Genomic DNA, 16,242 nt, shown 5'->3' with positions numbered 1-16,242 from the left:
ACCCCGAAGGCGGGAAACTTGAATTGTATTGGTTGGTAGCAGTGAGGGGATAACGGCGCAACAGCCCATTATGGCAAATCACTGCTCTGCACTTCCGACAGCTTTCACATTGGGTAGAATGGCTTTAATTTTTTCTTAGTCTTTCTCTTTAGCTTTGAAGAGTCGTCTTCATACACCCAGGGGTGGATTAAAGGCTGGTACGAAAAATTATGGGTCTACCCTGGAACGGACGGACTTCGTACACATTCAACGTGGCTCCGGAGTCTTCTATCGTTCTACTTTTTTTAGGTTACGGGCTTCGAATAGCGGATTCGGGCCATCATTTTCTAATGGTGTTACTTCCTACGGAAAAAAACTGGAAATCCCGGTGAAAATGTTGTGCAATACACATCAGTGAGAGCGTAACATTGTGTGACCTACGCGGGTTCGTGCTGCTGTGTGCAACTCTGTGTGAGTATTGGAGCTCGTGCGAAAAGGAATATCCCTGAGTGGGTGCTACAGCCATTGTTACAGCCATTGCTGAGTTTAACGTTATGGAAAACGTTAGGTTACGGAGAGCGAGTATATAGTGCCAGACGCGGCGCTTTCTTGATCAACGCCACTGGACGTCACTTTAGCGCAATACTTATAGCACCGTCCAGCGGCACTCTAGTCACAGCATTTCCCATAGCTCGTACAGTGCTACTTTATAGCCAAAGGTTAGGCCATCCCGCATATAGGATGTATCGGCCAATGGTTCTGCCGGGATTTTCGTTTCGTGCAAGTGCCAAACCTCATACAATGCGACCAGCACATCCCTCGCACATTTTTTGAGAGCGTTTGTTTTGCCATAGGGCACATTTTTTAAGACGATAGACTTTCTTAAACACATAAATTTTGGTCTATCTGTCTGTCTGTCTTGAAAGGATAAATTTATTATAAAAAAATCCTGGTATCAATGATACAACTTAACAACCAGAAACAATTAAACAAGTGCAGCGCCGGTTGCTACTAAACTAATAGAGCGCGAAGGTCTGTGACTCGATTCATCCAGTCGGCCAAAGTGGAACAGATGTTGCGCAATTGTCTTATATACCCACAGCCAAACCAAAATTTCTAAGTCCGGTGCCAATGTTCATACTTTCCAACACTGTTGAACATGAATAAGACATTACGCAAACATAAGGCATAAAATCCTTAAGTGATATTTGCAGTGTTCCTTTACTAAAAAAATCCATGGATGCTTGGTTTTTGCGGTAACAAATGGAATACTACATCAACTGCAGAAAACGGTCGCCTGCTGCTGCCCGCGCTACTATAGCTCCTGGCGTCATTTAAAAAAATCAAGCGGCAACAGCAGTCAAAAGTTCCACTACATAGGTTCCGCGTTCCGCTTGGAATGGGCGTGGAGTAGGGCAACGTGGTACTATAAACATTGTAGTAGGGTGACTCAACTCAAGCGCGTCTCCGCCGTACGGCAGCGCTGGCATCGAGGCATCCGACTTTGCGCAGTGGAACGCGGCAAATTTAAATTGACTAGAGCAAATCTCTAGCATATTTATCTTGAGAGGAACGAGACGGGAGAGGAACAGCATGAGAGGTGAGCGGGAAAGAGAATTGGGAATCATTTACTTGAGAAGGGCGCCTGTCGACTATCGTCTTTCGTTGACATTTAATTGCAACGAAAGGAGGAGATCCGCGGCCATTTTTGCTTTGATGCTTGACCGACTGTGCGGATGTCTGCGGCGTAAACACGAACGACGGAGCTCCAATCTACACAGTGTACATCACCCACGGCAACTCCAAACAGACATCTACGCTTTCATGCATAAACACTTTGCGCGGCGGAGACGCGAACGAGGGGCGCCAGTATTCTCCGCCGTCTTCTTTAATCTTGACTTTGATACACAAGAAGGACTACTGTTTCGTTTTTTCTTGGACAACTTTAAGCTTGCAGCCTAGAACGGCCCTAATCAACAAGCCACACCGTATACAGATAACGTTGCAGTTTTGTTTAGGCCCAAAGCGATGGTTCTTCCTTTCCAATGCTCTAACGAAGGCGTATTCGTTTTACAACAGCCTATATAGACATCCATTTTCGCAAAGTTAAGGAAGCAGATATTTTTATTACAGCTAAGTAATTATATTTCGCGTCCGTTTCCCAGTACATGCGGGACCAGCGCAAAAATAATTCTCCTGGTCATGTTTAAATTAATTTTAGTTGAGCATACTTTACTGATGCAGGTTTCAATTTTTGAAATAGTTTGTTATAAGCTTGGTGTCGAATGAAGTATCCCTAGGGACCAAAAAATTAAACCGCAATAATAAACCGATTAGCAGATAACTTAAGTTTACTTGCATCCTATCTGCATTCAGGGACAAGAGATTAACTCGCCACCTCGTATGTATTTCTATACTTTAGGATACAGCGGCCGTTAAATAAGTCCACACTGAAAAATATACGGAATACATCAATGGATATAGCAGAATTTTTTACATTGAAATTAATGCAGTTGCCAACAATGGACAGCTTTTTTAATGTAAAAACAATCAGCTATCTACTTGGTATGGAATCAAAACTGAAAATAAAGTATGCAGCATTTATTTCACATCGCGCCACACATTGAAAGCATTTGAAGATTTCAGCAGCATGGAGACGCACACGTGTTGCTAATAAAATGTGCAAACACACTAATCAAATAGAGAAAAAAAAACCACAGTCTGGCACTGACAACAGAAGCCCGTCGGCTCGTATAGCTATAGTTTAGGAATATAATCTGGTAGCATGGTGCGTTCCTGCGGGTCCGCCGCGCTATTAAATTCTACAGGCACGCAGCAGTCTAGTCACTGCAACTTCGTGCTACTCTAAACCAACCCTTCCCGGCCTGCCTCGGCCCCCCTGCCCGAGATTTGAACAAAGAGTAGGGTGTGGCATCCGACGACGGCTTCTTATCCACACCTCGTGCTAGAGGTACTCCGGCGAGCGTCGCTCTTCGCACGACATCCCGTTACTCTCCCCGTCTGGCGTGAGAATGGTCTCTGCGTCGGCCGCGAGCGACGGCCGGTGGTGGTGGCGGCGGCGTCGACGCGTAACCGGATGCCTTCGACTACGCGCCGCCGAGGAGGGCGCTGCCGGGAGGCGGAGCCTCCTTCGGCAATTGCGGGCAAACATGGCGAGCGGCTCGGTGACGCCAGTGTGGCTCCCGCCTCGTGCCGAACCGGCCGCCGAGCACCGTACCGCACCGCCCAGTGCCGCCGAAACCGCGGGAGCGACGAAGTAAGCACGGTGCGCGATAGGATATCTTACAAACATGACCGGTACCACCCGTCGCCTACCCTGCGAATGAGTGAGTACGAGCCCATGTCCTCCTCCGCTTTTACAGCTGGCTTGCTGAAAGCTCTAAACTGTGTTGCTGGTCAGCCAAGTCTTTTCGTGCTGAGTATACGAAACTTTAATCTTGACTAGTCGCAAGTGACATCGGTGTGCAATTTGGAAAAGATTTGATTCGTCGTTGTGGTCTATCACACGCGTGCCAGGCCCTCCTCGAAAGCCGCACTCAAAATGACAGACAGCTTCACTCACACAGACACGTCGGGCTCACTCAGACGCATGCTTGATGGCATGGCAGCAGCTCCAGGTGCCTGAATTTATCGTACGTTTCTTCGCGTGTCGGGTAGTGGAACTGACGCGCGAGACATGAGGACCGACGCCGTCCAGACGCGGAGCGGCAGTCAGCTGAAGCTACGTGGCGGAAACAGCGACATTCAACGCTACCGCGTTGCGAGGGGCTCATGCACGAGGCGCGTCTTATTTCTGCCGCCTCCGATCGCTCACTCGGGTTACAGCGCGGGTCGTCCCAGGGAGCTGGGCATCGCCGCGTCCCTCTTGCGTCACGACGGTGTTTACGGCCTCCTGACGGTGCGTCATTCCGACACGTTCCGCGCACTCACTCGCCCGGTGCATTGTACTCTGTGCTCAACAGAGGGCGTTTTGTAGATGCTGTGTGGTGATGTTATTTTACAGACGCATTACAATGAAACATGGGACATCTATAAGCTCAATGCAGAGATTTTTCCCTCCCGGGACAGCCTTCTTTTTTTCTTTTTTTCTCTAGGTGGTGGTAATGACCTATTCTACAGGTCATCACAAACACGATGACACATCTTCGTAAACTCCTTTTCTGTCAAATGTCTCTGCACTTGAAATGTACTGCGGAACGACCAAGATTTGCTAGTTATGCTCCGCGACTAGTTAAGCTCATATTCCTTTGCTGTGTTTTTGTTTTGTTTTGTTTTGTTTTCTTAGCGTAGAAAAAATAGCGAGGTAATGATGTGCCTTGCATAAAAGCGGTTAGATGGGACCTTATGTACTATGATTCGGCACCGTGATGAGTCTGAGTCGTGCAACTTTTTAAAATTTTGTTTACTCAACTGTTTAGCCATTGTGTATGTCCTGACGATAAGCACGTCGTTATAGTTTCGTTATTTGCTGGAGCACGTCTTTGTTGGTGCAACTAATGGACATGACAAATTGGCACTCCTGCGTGTTATTGTTCTAACGCTAAGATTGTTCTACCCGAAACGCCAGCTTCGCTCGAGTCGTGAGTGTCCGAACGACGCAAGCAACGGAAACTGCGAGTAAAGCGCTGTTCGCGGAAAAAGCATGTTTTTACTCCCTTCAGAGGGCTCTGTGCAAGCTCGACAATATGAAGAAAGACTCGGCGAGTGGAAGAATTCCGCCGACGAGAGTATAGTGCCCCGTGCAGTTTCCAGATCACGTAATCTGCGATGAAATCACCATACAAATGAAGAGACCCAGCTCGCGATTTCCTGTAAAGTTGAGAAAGGCATTTAACGACGCCGCGGGGCCGCCTTCAAGGCGGCGTCCCGGCGCAGTCCGTCTTCTGGAAGCGAGCCTGCAAAATCGCTGTCCCTGGTTCTATGGGTATTAACAAATTATGTGCCCCGCTGCGGCCTTGCTGAGTTGCGGCAATTCGCTATAGGTACATTAATTTCAAGAGCAGCAGGGTACTAAACCGGAAGGAGGTCAATGTGCCACGGTGCGCCATGCCAGCGTATATATGCGACCATAAAACTACGTCCGCGTATACAGGATGCTTAACTTGTTGGCAAAGTTACTACGCATTAGGACTTGCTTTAAAATTGTCCTTATCATTTTTATGGCCCACGCGTGATCAGACGAGGCAAGAAATAAAAACCCGGAACTTGTACGGCTGCAGATAAGTCAGTGCCTTTCTATTTCAAATCGCACATGCTTAACGCCATGTAATTGCGACTTCTAGGGTAAAAAGAGGTCGCGTATCTTCTTGCTTCGCTGCAAATTTTGTCGGAAGACGATAGCCTTGTGGCGTTTTTGCCCCTCGACTCTCTTTCCTTCTCCACCTACTCCTCGTGTTCTTCACCTCTCCCCTCGCAACTCCAATGATGAATGCTATGGAGGCTTGCTCAATTTAATTCAATTTTTTAGCGGTCACATTGATCCCGTCATCTATTTAGACAGAGCACGGGGTTTTCTTTGTCTTGTTTATTTTTTGTTATGCTAGGAACAGCATGAGCCGATATCCTTTTGTGAGGTTATCGCTTTCATCTCGACCTCTTTCAAAACGTTTTTTAACGCGTAGTTTTTATTTGCTACCGTAAAATACACCCCAATGTATATTTAGGATTAAAAGAACGCTGATACTCTCGGTTATATACCTACGTTTAACCTCAAGTATGCCTGAGGTTTCCTTTGGGCTGAACGATGTGGACATGCATTGCCCATGCCCAACAGTTTCAGTAATTTGGTACGGTAGTACCTATACACATCGTGTTCAAGCATTGTTCCAGTTTTTTCGGCCGGCTTAATGGACAGACAGACAGACAGACAGACAGACAGACAGACAGACAGACAGACAGACAGACAGACAGACAGACAGACAGACAGACAGACAGACAGACGGACGGACGGACGGACGGACGGACGGACGGACAGACAGACAGACAGACGGACAGAGGCACAGACAGACAGACACACAGACAGACAGACAGACAGACAGACAGACAGACAGACGGATGGACGGACAGACAGACAGACAGACGGACAGAGGGACAGACAGACATACAGACAGACAGACAGACAGACAGAAAATTGTCGCGGAAGGTGCCCGACAAAGTCTATCGTCTATGAAAGGCAAACCCATACAGTCCATTGGCGCATGAGGCGTAGAGGAGCGGCGTTTGGAAGGACGTATCACATTCGGGCTGATTTGCGCCTTCGCAATGGAACTCCTGGCGATCGGGTTGCGGCGTACTGGGGCGAAGTTTGCGCAGCATAAAGCGGGCTGGCATACGTTTCTTCCGAGGGGTTATCTAACCCGGTACGTTTATTTTTTCGGGTTCTGCGTTCTAAGCAGTGTGCAGAGCGGGGAATCATCCCCTTTATCCCTTCAGATTTTAACGGTAACTGCGCCGATGGCTTACTCATCAAGTCTAGCCCTTGCGTAAGAATGTACGGCAAGGGAAGATTTGACTGATTTAACCTTGACACTAAAAGTCGCAGAACAGCTTATTGTAACTTTGTAATGTAACAATGTAATGTAACAATGTAACAAATGATGGTAGTTTCTAAAGTATTCGTTGATTCAACAATCAGGCCAGTTCTTAGCATCTGAAGTTAATGACCAGTTCATGGTAACAGCGGTAGAGCGAGTAGTTAGTGCAGGTTCTGCAGTTCGATCGGTAAACGAACCACTCAAACAACCCGTGCTACACCGCTTTTACTTGAGTAAACTGCCATTTCAGGTGACAATTGTGCATGAATTTGTTGTGTATGGAGGTGTGGTTGGGAGGACTCCTGGTCATAATGGAGGAGGACCACTGGTCCTCCTTGCCAACCTCTGGCAAAGGCTGGGAACCACCAAAGCAGGTATGAAAGGTCCAATACGACAGGCACAAAAACTGTGCCAATCGCCGGCCGAAAAGACGGCCTACGTACGCGAACAAATCGTCATCGCTGTCGTCGTTTTCTTGTGAGGATTGGCCGAGCAGGGAAATACAAACGCTGAAAATTGCAAATTGCGAACAATAGCGCGTGTTCGCCATTTAGCGTTGTTCGTTAACAGGCCACTGCAATTATGCACACGCTCTCTGGACTTTGGTCCTTGCGCTGGACGTAAACCAAGAACAGCTTGTGCAAGGGCAACCAAAGCGTAATTTTGTCAACACATCTACATTTTCTAAGAAAACACTTCTTGGTTTGCTTCCTCAAAGTAACACATATCCGAAGGCACGTCTACTAAACGCCTTCCGCGAGTACCCAGATGCCCCAAATCCAGTTCACTAAAAGCGATTACCCAAAGAAAGTTCTTTCAAGGACGTGGAGGAAAAAAACTTTATCCAACGGTGAAATCGAGCTGTTTAGTGGGAGGGGTCTTCAGTCCAGGACTCCGTTGGTGCGGCCTGCCGTCTTCGCCCTATCAGCGAGCCAAATCTACTTGCTGGTCCGAGCTGGCATGTCAACTCTCCCACTGCTCGTATGCAGGATTAGGAATTGGTGCAAGGTCTGGGTTTGACTGGCATGCCCAAACTACGTATATGGTAGAGCGTTGCTGGGCTGTCGCAGGGCCTGCACAGGGGGGTAGTACATTGTGGGGTGTATAATGTGTAGCCGCCTGGGGTGTATAAATGTGTTTGTTTGGAGTTAGTTCGGAGGGCTAGTTCCTGTTCTTTTGTTAACTTTTCAGCCGGTGGCGCGAAGGTGCATCGTGTGAGCACGTAGTGTTCGGTGATGTCGTTGTGTGGTATGAGTGAGCGTCTGGCCCTCTCGTCATCCTATTCCGGTTCCCGGCGACCAAGTACTCGGGCGTGATCGTGAGCCGCTGCATTACCGCGAAGGGATGAGTGGGAAGGCTTTCAAATTATCTTGACTGTTCTTTCAGGAAGGGTTTTTGGTCAGGACCCGTTGGGCTTTCTCCGAAATCCTTCTGGCTGTATGCTTTTGACACGCCGCTTGTGAGTCTGTGATAATGATCTTGGCTTGGGTGTGGCCTATGGCTAGTGCGAGCGCCGCTTCTTCCGCTTCGAGCAGTGCAGTTCTCACAAGGCACGTTGCCTAGCAAATCGCTAATAACCATAGATGCTGCGATAGTTCTTCGATGATTCTTCCATCAAATGCATCATTCTTGCCAGACGAACCACTCCACCGTTTCACCGCCGAATGTTTCTTTTCAGCGGCTTGAAACCCCCCCCCCCCCCCCAAAAAAAAGGGGGGGGGGGGAGGGAATAAAACCGCTTCGTTTAATGCTGCTAATACTAATAAGCTTGGGTTTCACTTGCCTTGGGCGAGCTAATGGCTCCAAAGCATTTGGTAGAGTACTCTATCCCTCTATCCGCAGCTTCATAAATACGCCGAGAGAAGTCCCGCGTAGTCGGTTCAAGATCCTACAGCGCTGTCATTCGCGGCCTCGAGATGAAGAAATATGCGCACGCTCCCCGCCAAATAATTTGACTGCCTGCAGGCCGTTGATAGGCGAGTCGTTAATTGGCGCCGTGAGTATATGGCTTCGCGTCTTGTCTGAGTGCACGCCAGGGCCTACGGGATAACGGCGAGGGAGGTTGCTTGCGACGGGGGGCAGCATCGGCAACCGTTGCCGGGGTCACGTCCGCTCCTCGCTGGCGGGCTCGGGCCCGCTCCGACGACGGCGACGGTGCGGTGTCAAGTTTCCCCATCTGGCGGGTGCAGGCAGCGGGTAGATTGGTCGCTAAGGAGGCGCTGACCTTCCGACAACTGACGGCGGCGTCCCCGGGGCTGCTGCACGTCCGCGTGCATCGGCACGCGGTTTTCCTTTCTTTCTTTTTGACTCGCACTGCACGCGCGCCCAGGCGCGCGTTCCTTCCGTAAGTTGCAGCGCCGTTCGGGAAGTTGTGAAAGCCAGTCATTGTTCTACTGGCTGGAAACGCAAATGAGGCAACGGGCAACGACGTGCTTTAAAGACGATAGACTTTCTTGGGCACCGTATGTCTGTCTTTCCGTCCCCTGACTCAGCTTTCCGTCCAAAAGTTAAAAGAATACTTGAACGACACGTTTATATAGGCAAAACTTTTCCAAACCATAAATCTCAAAACACTTTTCATACTTGTCAACATTTTTCAGCAAAAAGAAAATGGCAGGTACATTTGAGGCAAAACATCAACCCATATGTGGAATTTGCAATGTTCTTTTAATTAGAAATACATGGCTGCTTAATTTTTGCGATACCAAAGGGAAAAATACACGCTGTAAATAGTGTTTTGAGCCAAAATAAAAAAAAAAGCACTTTTCCCCCGGCTCGTGCATCGTGGGGGCATTCCAAGAAGTCCCACAGTAATGAATGGTTCCAGTAGATTGCGCGCGAGCAGTGGAGTGCACTAGTATTGAATTGACTGGAACAAACCTCCACCATGTTTATCGTGGCACTAGAAAGCCGGTTGGTGGGGGAGGAAAGCGTGACAGGTGGAGGGGGAGAGAAGATTGGCATTTACGCGGCAGCGGCGGCACGCGACTGTCGTATTTAGACGGTATTTGCAGCGAAGAAAGCAGATACATTGCCAATTCAAAAGAAATGAAATAGTACTGCTCACTTGGCGAATTCCCCATAGACATATACTAATAGCAACACTGTTGTCACAGAACACGATGTTGACCACAATTTTGAAGCTATCACTACAGTTGTATCACGATTGCTGTTTTCTCAGGTGTGTGTATTTTGGTGTATGAAGTGTTTAATGTCACAATTTGAGGGGGAGGGGAGAGGGAGCTGATTTCACTGTACACGCAACATTGAGAAACGGCCACAACAAAAACTGTGTGCCTGATATATTAGTAACCTGTACTTCCGAAGCAAAAAATTTACCGCAATCAGTTTACTGCCTTCAAAGCTGGCTTTCCTATGAAGATACGAGATACATCATTACCTCAACGCTAATCCCGTTGTGGGTCATACCAGTCATACCAGCACAGCTGTGCGCATGATAGGAGAGCATAAGTGTAGCATACGCTACGTTTTACAGCTAAGCTGTTTATGTGTAGGGTTAAATTAATTTTGTTCTGCGAGGTTAAAAACGCCTTGCGGCAAAGCCAACTTTATCGCCAATGCTCAGTAAAGAACGGCTGCAACTCTTCTTTTATGAAAACGTTTTCAACAAAAATATGTAACAATTGGCCGAAAGGACGGCTCTACGATTACGCCGAGTTTCATTTAAGTGTTATAAATAGTTCACAGTGGAGTTGCAAATTCTACAGAATTCCCGTCTGCTGTCAGTAGGTGCGCTTCTACGGAAGGTATACGGATGGCCTCATGTTTGTCTCCTAGGGTAAAACTCTGTTACTTTAAAGTGTCCTTAATCACAAAGGCATAGTTGCTACCACTGCCCACATGATCAGAAGCATCAATCTACTGACATTCTGTAGCCATACATGTATGTTATGTGTATACCATACTACTTTGATGATCGTCCACATTCGCAGAGTGCAACGGTTTTTTAATTTTTTTTCTGAACTTCTTTTCTAAACATTTGCTCACCACTTTCTTGCCAGGAAAAATTTGCCCCGCGTGGACGCCTTTCGCCTGAACTTATCTGTGAGGTCTCTGCTGAATGAGCAATTAAGAGGAATGCTGTGATTCGCATGGAGCGTATGTGACAGTGTACCTGCTGCTTTTAAGCGCTGCTGGTACTAATGCGTTTGGTGAGATCGTGCCGACCAACCATTTTATCCCATCATGCACTGCGGCAGCGAATTATTGCAGGGGTGGTCGAAAGAAGATGAGCATAAGGCCTGCACGTTTCCCAACGCAGCCGTCAGTGCCGCATTAGGCAGGAGGGAGTGTGGAGACAACCGCCCATTTCATCATGCAGAGCGACAGCAGACTGAAATGTCATCGCGAGCCGACTTACAGCACCCACCAGACGTTTAAGAAGTTAAGGAAAGACCACGCTAAGCGGTTGCAGTATAGGAGTTGCAGCGGCGTCTCCTCGAAAGCAGTTCGCGTCCGAGAGATTGCGAAAACGACGTCGCGAGGATCCGCGGCTGAGATCGCACCTGGCAATGAATCGCGAAAATGTCGGAGGCAATTAGTCCCCGCGGTATTAGGAAGGGGAAGTAGACCGCTGGCGCCGTTCAAGACAGGCGCAACGTTCTCAGGATTGCCGCAAGGCTACCGAGGTCTATCAGAACACGTTCCGGGACAAGCCATTGAGATATTCGTTGTCCTTGCGTGAAGTGTTGGAGGGGGGACGGGGGGGGGGGGGGGGGGGGGGGGGGGCGTGACGATATGAAACTGCTGTCAGATGCCTCCGTGTCCCTATTGGAGACGACGTTTCCAAATGTGGTTTTACGTACGCCTCTCTTGCCTGGTGTGTATTTATATTTGTCCGGGAGCCGCAAGACGCCATTCTTCTCGGTGCCGAATGGAAACGCACTGTGTTCGCGGAAAAGTTTGGGTTAGTCTACAGGTGTTTTCTCACCGCGATGACCACCTGGTCAGTGAACGATTGATGCCACCGTACGTGGGGTTAAGCAAGTATATGTCGCTGGATGTACAGCAGTGAACAGTACGGTATAGAGATGGGTTGGGGGGGGGGGGGGGTAGTTAACGTTCTGGTGATGTCACAGTAGTAGCGCCACATCCTAGCATCATCAAAATGACCTGTTATCGCAAAAAACAATGTTGTGCTGTATTTTTGGCAGTATCCGTTCAAATCATAATCCGAGATTTTTTTTTAATCTCTCACAATGAGCCGACTTGAAAAAGAGCGCAAGATGTGCAAAAATTTGCACAATAGGTTCTAATTTCTTCTTAAAGCGCGTGCAGGTGCAGTCATAAGTAATTGGAACAAGTATTTGTGAATATCATAAATATTTGCTTTTCTGGCTTTATGACAGCCATTACCGATGTACAGGAAGCTCTTTGCATTATGGAGGATTCCTTTAAACACACACCAATGTAGTTTCCGAAAGAAGAAATTTCTGTTAATTTACGAGACCATGTTCCAATTACTTTTGACGGCACCTGTACATTCCACTGCCAGTTTTCTCAAACTTTGGCCATGGTTCCAAAAACTTATCACGCGAACTAGTGACGCAAAATTCGTCCGCACTGAGCTAAATATTGAGGAGTTGCCGTTCTCGGGCAACGCCGAACGCTGGCAGCGGAATAAGCCCCGCTTCCGGGATGTGCGCGTATCCGCCGACCACCACTTCCTTGGTAGGGTCGTATATGTCCGCGGCGTCGCTGAAGCGTCACACTTAAGCTGTAAAAGCGCGAGCTACAGGAACGAATGTATCGGTAACCTCGTGAGCCGCGTACGTACGCGCACTACAACATCCCAGTCCACGGCTGTCATATCGACCGCGTGCATGCGCAATACGCCGTGTGCCTGAGCCATCTGTGTCTGAGATCTTCGGCTCTCTCTCCCAATTACGTGAGTTCTGTTTTGAAACACGGAGCTGCCTGCCGGGCGCGCCTTTCGGGACTCACTTGAAAAGTCGGTCGCGAGGGGTAGCTCGTCATCGACGCCAAATGCACGAAAATGCCTGCGGCGTCTCACACGTACGTTGCTCCTTGTTTGTACATTTGAGCTGACGGCTGCGTTGCAGATTATTTGTTTATAACTCATAATTTCCGCTGTTACAACAGGCCAGGCTGCTATACAGGCGGCCGCGCTTGTGTCGCTGCCTCTTCGCGCAGGCCTCTTCATTAGGGTGGTGTTCGCACGGGTCTCGCCTGCGCCCCTTTTATAGCACCTAGTCATAGAAAACACAAGACCACAAGTAAAATCAGAGCGAGAACCGAATAGAGGAAAAGGGCTCAAAAGAAAAGAGTAAGGAAAGTACCTTGACTCACAGCAGCCCACATGTGTGATGTTTTAAAGAATGGAATTGGATGACCATGTCATGGCTCCGCCGTGTGGAAAGTGTGCCGAGCGACCTCTCAACGTCCGTCCTTCGACGACACATATTTTTCGACGCTTGCCTACTTTATTTTTTCAACATGTTTTCGCTGGGAGACCGCAAGAGGTACGATGCATCGAGTAGTACATGTCAGGCAGCCCGTTGACACAAATTTTCGTGTTCGATTCTGCTTTGCAAGTCAATGAAGATCTGCGCCTCCCTCTCTGAAGCAACACAGCCCCCATGTCTAATAATAAAACAACCATGCATATCTCTGTCCGATCAGCTGAACGGATTCCGAGCCACCTGGCCCCTCAGCGGGCACGGTGACAGCGGTAGCCGTGTTTACAGGGGTACTGACACCAATTTTTGGTGTTAATATTATTACACAGTTCGCTTCCTTTACTCGACAGAATGCCCTGACTGAAATATGAACGGACTGCGACGCGTGGAACATACTTCAATTTGATCCCATTTATCGCAACGACGGAACAGCTCGCGGGGCGGTGCGCAGCAAATGGACATCAGCGGGGCATTACTCCGTGAGAGGGAAAAGGGACGTAGCCGTATGCCTCCAACGCTCGTCAGAAACTCGGGACGTCACTTTACGCGCGCGGCCCGGCGAGCTGCGATTGGGCGCTGGCGCGTTCACGAAGCGATACACGTACACGAAGTGATTGATACGCAGGCATAACCGCTGCCCAGAAAGACACTCTTACCAAAAACAAAGTTCCACACTTGGGAAAAGAGCCGATAATAAGGCCCAGAATCGCAACAGAAGCCGCTATCAGGTCTTTTATTGAAAGCCCTCATCAAATTTGCGCCGCATTGCTAGGCCTAACGACTTCAGGCAGTTCCTCCGCTCATCTCTAGCGGCGGCGCGGTCGAAACAACGCCTCCTCCGGCCTTCGCGGTATTTTGACGTCCGCATAAAACGGTGAGGTCATTCCGTGATTCTGTTCCACGCACCCTCCGGTCTGGAAGCGCGGGAAGCCAGAACAGACGATTTTCAGGCCGTTCAATGTAATTAATTATCGCGCACTCAAGCATTTGAAGTGCTGTTTCGGGTTTGCCAGGCCCTTAAGCATTGATAAAATAAATAAAAAGGTACATGAAATTTTTATGTCTGTACTCCTTTGAATTACCGGCACGCCGTCATCGTCAACTGATGTTGTGATGAAGTCGACGGCACGTTGACATGCGAGCGCTCTGCAAAGTAGGCGCACGCGTGTCAGCAGTATCTCCTGGTACTCAAGGCGGCCACTATAAAAAAACTGCAAAAACTCCCAAGTAGGAATTTTCAGATAAACGTTTAAGCCGATCTGCTATACACGTAGCCCCTTTAACATTGGCTTCTCTACTATAGAGAAATGCGTTGCGGGGGCACAATTTGTCAGGGTCAATGTAGGAAGTATGATATCAACGTATGATAACCCAATCGCTTTTTGTCAAATACCTCCTTCAGGTCGCATATTTACGTATAAAGCGCCGTCACTGGGATTCTCTAAAGTCGGCTCCACCTCTATAAACAAATGCTTTGGGGGTAAGAAATTTTTTCATGGGCAACATAAGGAGTCTGAGAGCAAAGAGGCAATAGCTCCTTTAATTAAATACCTCCATAAAACCACACGAAGCCTTATAAAGTTCGCAGTACGCCGAGCCCCCTTAAGTCAGCTTCACTACAATACATTAACGCATTGCTGGGGAGGCATTTTTTAGAGGGATTTCGGGCAGTCTTGTATGCACGATTGAAAGTTGGGTGAGTGGGCTATACATCATAAAACAAAACGCGGAATAGACGACGGCGAAGCAGAATTAGGACAGGCACGACGGCAATCCGCGCTTTTTCTAAGACAGTCTTATACGAAAACGTGAAGTCCCTAAGGCCTTTTAATTGTGGTATTTTGCTATTCGGCGAAATTGTGACATGTCAAGCATTACGGACGGCCCGAAAGGTATTATTCGGTGTGTCACATTGGAATGAGCATTTAAAATGCTCTCAGTAGAGATAGCTCCCGGGTGTGCCTCAGAATAACTTGAAGAATAACTCAGAATAATAGCACATACAATATTTAAGAAACAATAGTGTTTCGATCCGTTTGTTTATTTAAGCAGTTTTTGATAGCGACTCCGGTGATTGTTGCCACTGAAAGGCGTATCAACCGTTTGCGCGCCTTCTCGCTAAAAATGTAACCTGCACGCTTGTGTGGCGCCACGCAGTATTGAGAATAACATGACTGCAGTTGTTTTCCATCGCTCCATCAGTGTCAGATTGTCCCGCAGAACTTTGCACCCGCGGTACCGGGTGTTTTTAACTGCCATACTTCCCGGTGTCACGTAGGCGCTACGCAGAATTATCGCCATGAGCAGCTTCCTTTAGCCGCAGCAGAAAATGGCTAAAAAACACGCAGATCCATAAAATGTGTCGCAAGCGGTACAGGCAACGCAGTCGTTTCCAAGAAAGGGAACGCGGCGTTTTTTTCTTTAACAAACTTTATTATGTGTCACGGTATCCCGAAACATTGCATTTTCAGCAGCATGGTTCGGTATATGGTTGTTTATTACTTGCTAGCTTGTAAAAACAGGCAAAAAAAAAATACTTAGAAGCATGGTCATGGTATACTGCGCGAACGCTCAGGCGTGCATACAGGACAACTGTCGGTGAAAAGGATCCAGCTCACAGCGCGACCCAATACCCAGAAAAAAGTCTTCCGAGAGGACAGCCTAGTGAACACCCGTTCCTGCCTGACCATGCTATCGAAAATACGGAAAGCAGTATGTATATACCCAGGTTGTTTCGCCAATTCTTTTTTTTTTCAGCTTTAGCGGCCCGGATCGTATTACCTAGGTTGGCACGATAACTTGCATTACTGGCTGTGCCGTACTGTGCAATATTCGCGATTCCTTGATAATATGACTTCATTCAAACCAACTCTGTCAAAGTTCTCGAGGGCCGTTTTCAGCCATGGGGAAAGGTGGCCATGAAAAATCGTGCCATTTCATTTGTCGCACAGATCAATGTCTAATTTATGAGTAACGTGGGTAATCTGTTCCACTGTGAACACCCTGCAAGATTAATTATAGTCGCACGAATAGGATTTGAGATCATACGCTCTCACCTTTGGTTCAAATTCCGCTAACGCTTCAAAATTAAACGCGGAATAAGGACACTTGCTTGTGTCAGCGTTGAGAGAGAACGGTTGGGTCGACCGTTTATTCAGGCGCTCGGGCGAAGGAACAGCCACACGCGGGGATGATGATAATGTACAGGCGATGATGATGACAGGTGCAAGAGTTAGTACTGATAATAATGCACAGATGATGAGAAAGTT

The 16,242-nt window shown here is 48.0% G+C and overlaps 1 protein-coding gene across 5 annotated transcripts in view; it reads left to right on the top strand.

The window, feature by feature from the left end:
• The first annotated feature begins 3,061 nt into the window (after positions 1–3,061).
• The window catches only part of LOC144174784 (sodium-dependent dopamine transporter-like), a 126,514-nt gene continuing 113,333 nt past the window's right edge, over positions 3,062–16,242 (top strand). For 2 of the 5 annotated variants that reach the window (XM_077703663.1, XM_077703662.1), the window contains exon 1: positions 3,062–3,326. In XM_077703663.1, the coding sequence (XP_077559789.1) occupies positions 3,077–3,326 (250 nt within the window). In that variant the 5' untranslated portion in view covers positions 3,062–3,076. Of the gene's footprint in view, positions 3,327–15,646; positions 15,686–16,242 lie in introns of those variants that run through there. The other 3 variants (XM_077703670.1, XM_077703665.1, XM_077703669.1) reach the window with 3 other exon arrangements.

Source organism: Haemaphysalis longicornis, unplaced genomic scaffold (assembly GCF_048455015.1).
Source record: "Haemaphysalis longicornis isolate Haplotype H1 unplaced genomic scaffold, Haemaphysalis longicornis Haplotype H1 scaffold_3, whole genome shotgun sequence".
NCBI lineage: Eukaryota > Metazoa > Arthropoda > Arachnida > Ixodida > Ixodidae > Haemaphysalis > Haemaphysalis longicornis.
The sequence above is the reverse complement of the archived record's forward strand: the minus strand, read 5'-3'. Positions and strand labels throughout refer to the sequence as shown.